At 37.2% G+C, this 10,055-nt stretch overlaps 1 protein-coding gene and 1 long non-coding RNA gene across 3 annotated transcripts; both read right to left on the bottom strand.

The window, feature by feature from the left end:
• Positions 1-896: 896 nt before the first annotated feature.
• On the bottom strand, positions 897-2,364 carry LOC138129804 (uncharacterized). Of its 2 annotated transcripts, none has more exons than XR_011159392.1 (6): positions 1,910-2,364; positions 1,709-1,849; positions 1,505-1,645; positions 1,297-1,444; positions 1,093-1,233; positions 897-1,029 (listed from the first exon to the last, which is right to left on the bottom strand). It is a non-coding gene; the product is annotated as an uncharacterized lncRNA (long non-coding RNA). The 2 variants fall into 2 exon arrangements; XR_011159391.1 differs by having other exon boundaries at positions 1,297-1,441.
• An 808-nt stretch (positions 2,365-3,172) lies between these two features.
• LOC138129579 (probable multidrug resistance-associated protein lethal(2)03659) lies at positions 3,173-8,321 on the bottom strand. The gene is made up of 8 exons (XM_069045884.1): positions 8,113-8,321; positions 7,931-8,048; positions 7,648-7,881; positions 7,168-7,598; positions 6,951-7,107; positions 5,076-6,739; positions 4,796-5,026; positions 3,173-4,747 (listed from the first exon to the last, which is right to left on the bottom strand). The coding sequence occupies exons 2-8, from the start codon at positions 8,011-8,013 to the stop codon at positions 3,813-3,815; spliced, it is 3,735 nt and encodes a 1,244-aa protein (XP_068901985.1). The 5' UTR covers positions 8,014-8,048; positions 8,113-8,321; the 3' UTR covers positions 3,173-3,812.
• Between the last annotated feature and the right edge of the window lie 1,734 nt (positions 8,322-10,055).

The following is a 10,055-nucleotide window of genomic DNA, read 5'->3' as shown; positions in this document are numbered from 1 at the left end:
TTGTGTTGTGTTCGGACCGGGCGCGTACCTGCCTTTTCAAAGAAAGGTTGGCAGATTTCACTTGAGGAATGTGGTACCACTCTTGCCGACAAGCAACAATAAAATTTACAACTGACCAACATTTCCGTCGCAAATGAACGGTATTTAAAATATTTCCTTGAAATTACTTTAAAATTAAAATTCTTAATTTATCGAACCTATTCAGACCGTTACAATACTTTGGAAAATCTAGGAAAACAATTTCTGATTTTGTTATAAGTGCCTACTTTTTGTACTTTGCCATGCCTTTGGATAAAAATAACAAGTCGTGGGCTCCTAATTGTGTATGTAAATCGTGTGTGGAATACTTAAGACTGTGGAACAGAGGTAAAAGAAGTACCTTTAAATTTGGAATTCCAGCTATATGGCGAGAACCTAAAAATCATCTTGATGATTTCAATGTGAAGGGTATAAATAAAAAAAATCGCCATAAATGGGAATATCCAAGTGCTCCTACTTCTGTAAAGCTTCCCCCACAACATTCAGATGATGTTTCAGTTCCGTCGATTCCTTTCACTGCTGAGCAAATTTTACAAACTTCAGTAGATAAAGATTTTTCAGAAACAAGAAACAAGAAACGATTCTAAATTTGACTATTCACCATCAACACCTCAACCATTTTCACAAAACGAGCTCGATGATTGTTAGGACTGTAACCCCTTTGTTTTGTGTTGGGTTGTTGCGACAGAATTGGACGTTTTGTGCTGGATGTCTTTATTCTTGTCTTGTTGCGAGAGAAAAAATTACTTTTTTGCGCGATTGTACTCTATTTGGTTGTTTACCACGTCTGTTTCCAAGATGGTAAGCTCTGTTTACTCGTTGCTAACGATAAACTCGATAGTAAGTAATTTTTGGTGTTCTAGAACGGTAAGTAAAGTTTATTCAAAATTAATCGATTATTATAATAATTTTTATGTAGACAGAAGTTGAAGACAAGATGTGGGGGCACTTTCTGGAAACTCACACGGCTCTTGTAGTCGGCTTTCCTTGCTGCTGCAATGAAATAGCATTAGCAAACTTGCCGCGACATTGGCATTGTCAAAATTTTCATACCCCGCATTTTCCTTGTCTTCTTGATTACAAATTGAGATCGTTGGTTTCGAAAATTCTTCATTTATGTAGACGGAAGTTGAAGACAAGATGTTAGCACTTTCTGGAAACTCACACGGCTCTTGTAGTCGACCTACCTTGCCGCTGCAATGAAACAATTTTAGTAACAGACTTGCCGCGACATTAGAATTGTCAAAATGTTCATACTCCGGATTTTCCTTGTCTTCTTGATTAGGTACACATTGAGGTTGTTGGTTTCGAAAATAATTCTTTATTTATGTAGACAGAAGTTGAAGACAAGATGTTAGCACCTTCTGGAAACTCACACGGCTCTTGTACTCGGCTTTTCTTGCTGCTGCAATGAAATAGCATTAGCAAACTTGCCGCGACATTGGCATTGTCAAAATTTTCATACCCCGCATTTTCCTTGTCTTCTTGATTACAAATTGAGATCGTTGGTTTCGAAAAATCTTCATTTATGTAGACGGAAGTTGAAGACAAGATGTTAGCACTTTCTGTAAACTCACACGGCTCTTGTAGTCGGCCTACTTCGCCGCTGCAATGAAACAATTTTAGTAACAGACTTGCCGCGACATTAGAATTGTCAAAATGTTCATACCCCGGATTTTCCTTGTCTTCTTGATTTCATATTGAGTTCGCTGGTTTCGAAAATTCTTGATTTATGTAGACAGAAGTTGAAGACAAGATGTTAGCACTTTCTGGAAACTCACACGGATCTTGTGGTCGGCATTCCTTGCCGCTGCAATGAAATAATATTAGCGAACTTGCCGCGACATTAGTATTATCAAAATTTCAATACCACAAATTTTCCTTGTCTTCTTAATTACACGTTGAGGTCGTTAGTTTCAAAAATTCTTTATTTGTGACGCACCCCACATTCAAAGTTTCTTCTACAATATTCACTTCGTTTTCAGAATCACTAATATCACTCATTTTACTGCTTGTTTTTCAACACAACTGCCGATAATTGCGCACAAAAACTGCAATGGCGGTAGTTGTTTGCAGATTGCCTTAGAAACGCGATACAAAAATCGACATTGTGGCAACACGATGTGAAGGGCGTCGTATCGCATTGCATTCTAGTTAGGAATGTTTTGTAATAAATATTCAATCGCGCAAAAAATCTCATAAGCATGACGAACGTTAATGACAATGTACGGATCTCAGACAATATTGGAGTCGTCGCAAGCTCCTCCTCCAAACAATTGTCTTCGATCCGTACATTGTCATTACCGTTCTTTATACTTAATATACTATTGTTGAGCGCTTTATTTGTCTCTTACTGGTTTCTAATATAAATCTTCTATCTAAGTCTAAGTCTCATCTATTTACAAATTTTGCATCTTATATACTACCTAGTTCTACGAAAAATGAGGGTGGGGGTGTAAGCACCCGTCCAGACCTTCGTGGGTACAGTTGGATGTAACAGAAATGCAACAATGATCTCGCAAGAGATTTGAACCTCTCAAAATAAGTCTCTGAATCGTTAGCTTTACGATTGAAAGAGAAAAATCTGCTTGAACTAACAAAAGTATAGGTTATTTGTAACTCAAAAACTAGAGCGGATAGAAAAAAACTAGAGGCATTTTCGGCAAGAGCGGACAAAAATTACTCGGAAACGGCAAAAAAATCTGAGGCAACAGATACTGTGTCAACTAGTGTAGTCAATGAGCAAAACGTTCGAGAAGCTATCAGCTTCTTTCCTGCCGGCTCATCACCAGGTTTAGATGGCATGAGACCACAATACTTGAAAGATATTAGATCTTTGGCAGCCACTAAGAGCTTTAACAAAACTGTGCAATTTTGTATTGTCTGGCCATATAAGAAATTACGTATTAAAGGTTTAGCTTTTGAAACCTTAGGCTCTTGCTGCAAAGAAGCCATCGATTTCATTAGTGTCATCGGAAACCGACTTATTGCGGAATCAGGCGTTTCAAAATCAAAGAAATTTTTTTATGAGAGGATTTCCTTTGCCATTCAACATGGAAACGCTGCAAGCATTCGGGACACTTTTCCAGATTCCGCATTATTATCGGAAATTTTTGTATTATAAAACAAAAATGTTAAGTACTTAATATAATTATATATTTTTTTTTTCTTCCGGATTTGATTGAATTGAATTTACCTTCTCAAGTTAAGGAACACCAGAGTGAAGGAATGCGCAACACAAGGATTTAGAAACTCTGCTGTAATTTACTTGCGGGATAATATCAATAAATTGACTCAGTCAATTCCAAAACAAGTTTTGACTGAACTTTGAAGCGAAGCATTAAGTCTATTGGCAACATATTTTTCTTTGCTTTTCGTTGTAGCTATATTGGGAAATCCAACTACCGTTAACACCTTTCGTAAGCAATGATAGTTTTTGATTCCATTTTTCACTCGTGTTTTATTTAGAACTCATTACAATAAACCTAAAAGCACAAGTCTGTGTGACAAACGTCGTGACAATGAGAAAAAAATGTTATAACATCTTTGAAAGAAAGGGATTCGTCCATGCGTGTATAGATTGATATATGTTTTTCTTGCTGTAGGTTTTTATAGTGGTGACGTTAGTTTAAATGTCAGCTTATCAGTGCTTACTATAGGATGAAAACCAAATGTTATCAATAGAGCGCGTTGCAGAGGTGGGTCGGTACCAGAGAATCACAGAAAATTTTCGAAAGGACCTTCTAGACATCAACGAAATAATACTTCTATTTTCACATGTTCCCTAGGTCTTCCTTTGAATTTCGAGTAACCAAGCTGTAAAACATTCCATCTGTATCTTGCAAAAGCTGCTGCGGCTCTCCAAATTCGGCGACTCGTCCAGAATCCATTACCAAGATTTTGTCCGAATCCATAACGGTATTTAAACGATGTGCTATGGTCAAAACCGTGCATTCCTCGAATCTTCTTCTAATCGTGAATTGTATTAGCTCATCTGTTTCCAAGTCAATACTAGCAGTGGCTTCATCCAACACGATGATTTTAGCGTTGCGTAAAATGGCTCGAACCAAACAAAGCAACTGCTTTTGCCCCACGCTGAAGTTGTTTCCTCCTTCGATCACCACGGTTTCCAGACCAGAAGGAAGACTAACGATCAGATTCTTCATCTGGACCTCTTCCAGAGCTTGCCAGATTTGAGAGTCAGAGTATTCGCCAAACGGATCCAGATTCTTGCGTAACGATCCAATAAACAAAACTGGATCTTGAGGAATGATTGAGATCTTCGCACGAACGATTTGGAGAGGTACTGATTTTGTATCTACTCCGTCGATAAGAATGGTACCTTCAAAGTGAAACAAACGGAACAGAGCAGACACGAGAGAAGTCTTTCCAGCTCCAGTTCTACCAACAATTCCCAGTTTCTCTCCAGATTTGACAGTAAAACATACTTGGTTGAGGACCATCGGTTTCTCCGGCGAATATTGCATAGTCACAGATTTGAATTCGACGTTTCCCTGTTGAGGCCACGTTTCTTGTGGCACAAAATTTCCATTGTCTTCTTCAGGAGTGAGGTCAGTATATTCCAGAACTCGTTCTACAGAAGTCATTGTAGCATCGACGTCACTCCACATTTTCATTGCTGCTTGAGCCAGTCCTATCAAGTCGAGTGATTGGGTGATGGCTAAACCCACCTTTGATGCAGTAGATTCTAGAAACAAAATCTTCTTTAGGTATCGACAACGTTGATCGAACTTACGAGTTTCGAAGAGAAGAAAGCTGAAAATAATAAGCACTATGTATATTACACATATCATGTCAACCCAAAAAGTAAAAGAATAAATCATTGCTTTTAACAAGTAAAAAGCAGAAGCGTGGACGTCTTGGTGATGGTCAAATTCCTGTTGCAAACATTTTTGGGCATCAAGGGCTCTAATAGTAGTTAATCCGCGTACCGTTGCTACAAAATGATTCAGTACTGGACTTTTTACTAAAATGTATAGAGGTAATAAAAGATAGTCAAAAGCAATGAAACTCACCGATTCCTTCTGTTCTTCGGATATTCTTGTTGATAGGTTTGAATAGATGTGCAAATATGTAAAAAAGGATAATAAGTGCTATCGCAGGGAAAGTTAACCAGAGATTCGAAACAGAGATGACGACGAAAATTCCAATAACGTTGAATACGAGGGTTATGATCTCAAATAAAAATACTGAAATCCTCTGATCGATGCAAACCATATCTTTCGAAAATCTGTTTAAAATGCGTCCAGAAGAGTGATCATTGAAAAATTTTATCGGTACCTTGAGAATTGTATCGAACAATGCTTTATGAAATTTGTTCGAAACGTTTATGAAATATTTCACATAGAACAATGATAATAAGTGAACTGATAACACTAAAATCACCGTCAGAAAGGCATATGTTGTCAAGAAATTTTGAGGTGACAATATTTTTTTCCATTCAAAACTAAAATGATTGGGATTTTCTGTCAGGTCAATCCAAAATGCGACAAAGAAGTCAGTACTGCTGTTTATAAATTGAGCAAAACCAAACATGAGCAAGATGAAGAGACACATTAACCAGTGACCCGCGAAACAATATTTTTTGTACGGATTTGGAGAAGTTGCTTCTGAGCTGCGGTGCTCTTTGACTTCTGACACTGCGTCATATTTTTTCAAAGCAATGGTTTCAGCGTTATTATCATTTACATACTTATTAGCTTTATTTAGAGTTTCACCAGCTGTCAGTTTTCCATTTTCTATGAAATACACTTGATTGACTTTCGAGAGGTATTTGACTTGATGGGTGACCAACACGACACTCTTGTTTTTCAAATAATTTAAAAGGCATTCGTTGAAAATGTGTTCAGCTACGTGAGCGTCAACCGCCGACAGAGGATCATCTAGAAGGTAGATGTCGGCGTCTCTGTAAACAGCTCTAGCCAAGCTGATTCTAGCTTTCTGACCTCCACTCAACATCACACCTCTCTCCCCCACTAGTGTTTGGTCACCGTGAGGAAAAAGAGATAAATCCTCTTCCAAAGCGCACACTCTGATCACTTTTTGGTACTTCTCTAAATCCATTTCTTCACCAAACAGGATATTTTGTCTGACACTGGCCGAAAAAATCCAGGCTTCTTGCACGGCATAAGACACTGCTCCTTCGACATCCACGAATCCTTTAGTTGGCTCAATTTCTTTTAATATGACTTGGAGGAGTGTTGATTTGCCGCTGCCGTCTGCTCCTGCAATGCCCACCAATTCTCCAGAAGAAGCTTCAAGGCTGACATCGTTTAAAACTGCATTTTTTTCAAATTTTACCACAACATGTTTAATACAAAAACCTGATGGGCGAGGCAACAAGGACAAAGAGCTGTCGACAATTTTGTTGTACGTTTCTTCTTTGTTGCTCAAATGTTGAGATTCTTGATGTTCGCAAAGCAAGAATTTTTCAATCCTTTGAAGAGAACTTTTGGCTTCTGCGAAAAAAATGAAAGCGTATGCCATTCGTCTCGTTACTGTAAGAGCCAAACTAGTGTAGAAGTTGAGCAAGGCAAAAAAATATTGGGCCGTAAATGGTAATTTAGTTAAGAGAGTTGTTAAAACACAAAAGAAAACTGCTATTTTGCCTAGATAGATACAAAAACAGAAATTAGTGATCCGGAGTAGATTAGGTTTGAGCAATTGTGTGATTTCAGTTCTGAAAATAAGAAAAAGCATAATGTATTTTAAAAAATAAATCAAATACTGATTTAAAACGAATGGTGTAATTGTGTAATTAATTGAATGAATGGAATAATAAAAGAGAATTTAGGAAAAAGAGAAATAAAGAAAAAGATGAAGAAAAAGAATGTCGAATGTGATGCAAATTTGTAAGAATATCAACGAGAATATTAATGATAAGTCCTCACTTTCTAGAAATTTCAACTAGCTTGGAAAAAGGTTTTTCCCAAGTATACATTTTGATAACTTGAATTCCACAAATGATATCGTCCATTAGACGAATTCTGTGGTCAGTTTTTCGAGCAACTTTCAATTTCTGATTTGCCATGTGCCTAACCGTATAAGCTGAAAATTACAAAATAAAATAAATTGTGTAATTTAGTTGAACCATCAGGAACCACAAACCTTGTATAAAGATAAACAGAAATAATATCAGAAATCCGACCATGGCAGATTTACCTAAAACAACGTTCAAATAATATAACCCCAATACAATCTTGAGAGGACCGATCCAGGTGTTATGAAAAAAGACAAACACATCGTGGAATCTCTCAACGTCATTGGACAATAAATTAACCATTTGACCCAAAGTGAATTTTTGACAAGTCTCTTTTTTCAGTTTCAAGTACTTCCTGTACACGAGGGAAGAACAAGCTATCTGAACTTTTATTCCCAAAGAAGTGAATTCCAAATACAACTGGTGAGTGTACAAGACTCGAAGAAGATTCAGCAGTACAATTGCAAAAGCAGTCATACATGCCTCTTGTTTTGTGATGCTTTTCTCTTGCGGATCGAAATATTTTAGAAATTGTTTCAAACATAGGGGTGTCAAAAATCTAAAATAGGAAATATTTTCTTTCGCGAAATATCGAGATGCATGCGTACGTGGTAGCAAGCTCCAGTAGCAGCATTAAAACACCGTAAGCGATGTATTTTCTACCAAACATGCCGTACAGTACCCTAAATAGAGAGGGTCTTTTGCAAGACTTCTCTTCTTCGTGCCATTTTTCCTCCAGTTCATTTCCCAGGTCTTCTGAACTGTGTTCGGCGAGATTTGAATAAAGATTTTCTTCGGTGAAGTCGTTCTTGTAATATTTTATGATTATTGGTAACTGCCAACTGAAAGTTTTGATCAGGTCAAAGGAAGATTCTCGAAAAAAAAAATTACCAAAACAAGAAATGTGACAGACAATTTGCTCTGTCCTTCGGATGGATTTTTCTTTTGAGTTGAGTTTTTTCGGGTTTCTGCATTTTTTTAAACAGCTTCTAAAGAATGAGTTTCTCGTCTGTAACAGGTCCAGTGAGGATGCAGTCTTGAAAGGAACAAATTTAAAACAAGGCAAAACTCACAGAACAGTCAAGGGTGTAACGCAGTTAGAATTACGTATTTCGTATTTCTCACACGCATAAAGCCTTCACTTATGAGACAATAAATTGCGTTTTGGAGGTAAATTATTTAGATATCATCTTTTCCTTTTTGATTTTTTTTGCTCTCAATGTGACGTCAATATGTGAAAACTTTAACGGACGTTACTTACCAAGCAAAACAAAAAAATAAATTTTTCTTTACGTTTGTAATGTTTTTTATGTTAATCGTTATGGCGTTGCGTTATTAATGACCTCGTTTTAACGCAATAAGCCAATGGAAATATAGAATTGGTTATCTTTTGAATGGTAAAGCTTACCATAAAAAATATGTTCCAACTGCTTGGATAAGAAACTCCAAATGACCTGGCATATGTAGAAGCGCGTCCAAAACTGTCAGCGAATGGGAAAATACGAAAACAAGTCAAGATGTCCTTGTTGCAGAATCACGCGGCGCGCCAGAGACGAATTGTGAAAGAAGGAAAACCTATTTGCTGCCAAGATACAGTTCTACATCATGGATTTTTAACAGTTATCATCTTTACCGAGTCGGCTTGATTTAGTCAGAAAGGTTAAAGCGCAATCAACAAGCAGATGCAAGAATTTCTTGTGTTAATTTCAATGTTAAAAATTGAATTTTACTGCCATTCTGTTTCACTTTTAGTTATCGACATCTCAGAAACCATCCCTTCCCTAAAATATATGGTACAGAGAATTTGATAATAATATATGTATCTACATTTGTAACACTTAAAGCAAGAGACAACAGCGTTGCACGAAAAGAAAGGGCCAGAAAATGAAAATGTTCGAAAACGGTTTCTTTTAAAAGGTTCGATTAATCTATTCATGTTCTTTGGGAAAAATTAAACTAGTGAGACCGGGCGACGTTCGCGTCTTGGTTTTGTTCTGGGAACTCATTACCTTCATTGGCCAACCAAAGTTGGTGCCGCGTCTTGGCCTAACTTTCTAAATAAATAGGTGACGCCAGCCGAGACTGTTCACCTAGCATCGTGGCCAAGGGCCTACCGCGCCACTTTACACACGGGAGGTCCCGGGTTCTAACCCCGGTGCTGCCTGACCACGTGTGGGTTTTTTCAGAGGTTTCTCCACACCATCACATCATGGTATGTCTCTTATCACAGATGAGGCGAATGCTGGGTCAGTATCAACCTGTCAGTACCTTCCACCTTCCTTCCGCACCCATCCTCACCGTACCCATTCCGAATCTTCCCGTCAGTGTGGTTGAAAAGGCTTTGGAAAGCCTCAGCAGCCCGCCCCCATTCGGAGGGGAATGAAAGATGTATCCTGTCCTATCACACTTTTTTTTCATTTTATCTTTCTGTCCGTCTTCACAGTGAAAACATGATTTTTGTTTCATTTGTTAATTCAATCACGAATACCTAGACTTGACTTTCCAGACTGAATGATTTTGGAGTAGTTTTGAGAAAATACAGCAGCTGTTTTTATAAATAATAAATAAATAAATAAATAAATCTTTATTCGTGTCACTATACAAAACCTGTATTTACACTTGTCACAAAAAAAGTATGATACCTATATATATATAAATGTATGTATAATTGCCTATGTGCCTATGAGCTTTAATTCTAAGAAACTGTCCTCAAAAAATTCTTGTAGTGTATAGTAGGCTCTAGAAATTAAATAGCTTTTCAGCAGTGTTCTACATTGTTTATTTTGCAGATCACGAAATTCAACAGGCAATGTATTGTAGAATCTAATGGCATAGTAGTTTGAGGAAGTCCGACATTTAGTTAATCTGTGTGAAGGGATCGCCAGATTATTAGATCTAGTGCTGTATATATGAAATTCTTTCAAAAATTTATATTTTTTTATGTTTTCGCAAATATATATCAATGATCTGAATATATATAAACTTGGCAATGTTAAGATTTGCAACTTTTTAAAGG

The sequence above is a fragment of the Tenebrio molitor genome, chromosome 4 (genome assembly GCF_963966145.1).
Source record: "Tenebrio molitor chromosome 4, icTenMoli1.1, whole genome shotgun sequence".
Lineage (NCBI taxonomy): Eukaryota > Metazoa > Arthropoda > Insecta > Coleoptera > Tenebrionidae > Tenebrio > Tenebrio molitor.
The sequence above is the reverse complement of the archived record's forward strand: the minus strand, read 5'-3'. Positions and strand labels throughout refer to the sequence as shown.

Excerpts from the sequence above, each read along its gene's own strand:
- LOC138129579 (XM_069045884.1), bottom strand. The coding sequence starts at position 8,013 with ATGCAGAAACCCGAAAAAACTCAACTCAAAAGAAAAATCCATCCGAAG. Across the intron at positions 7,108-7,167 it reads TCTGTTTATCTTTATACAAG|CTTATACGGTTAGGCACATG; the intron begins GTTTGTGGTTCC and ends TGTAATTTTCAG. Across the intron at positions 4,748-4,795 it reads CTTTCTTCTCTTCGAAACTC|AATCTACTGCATCAAAGGTG; the intron begins GTAAGTTCGATC and ends TTTTGTTTCTAG.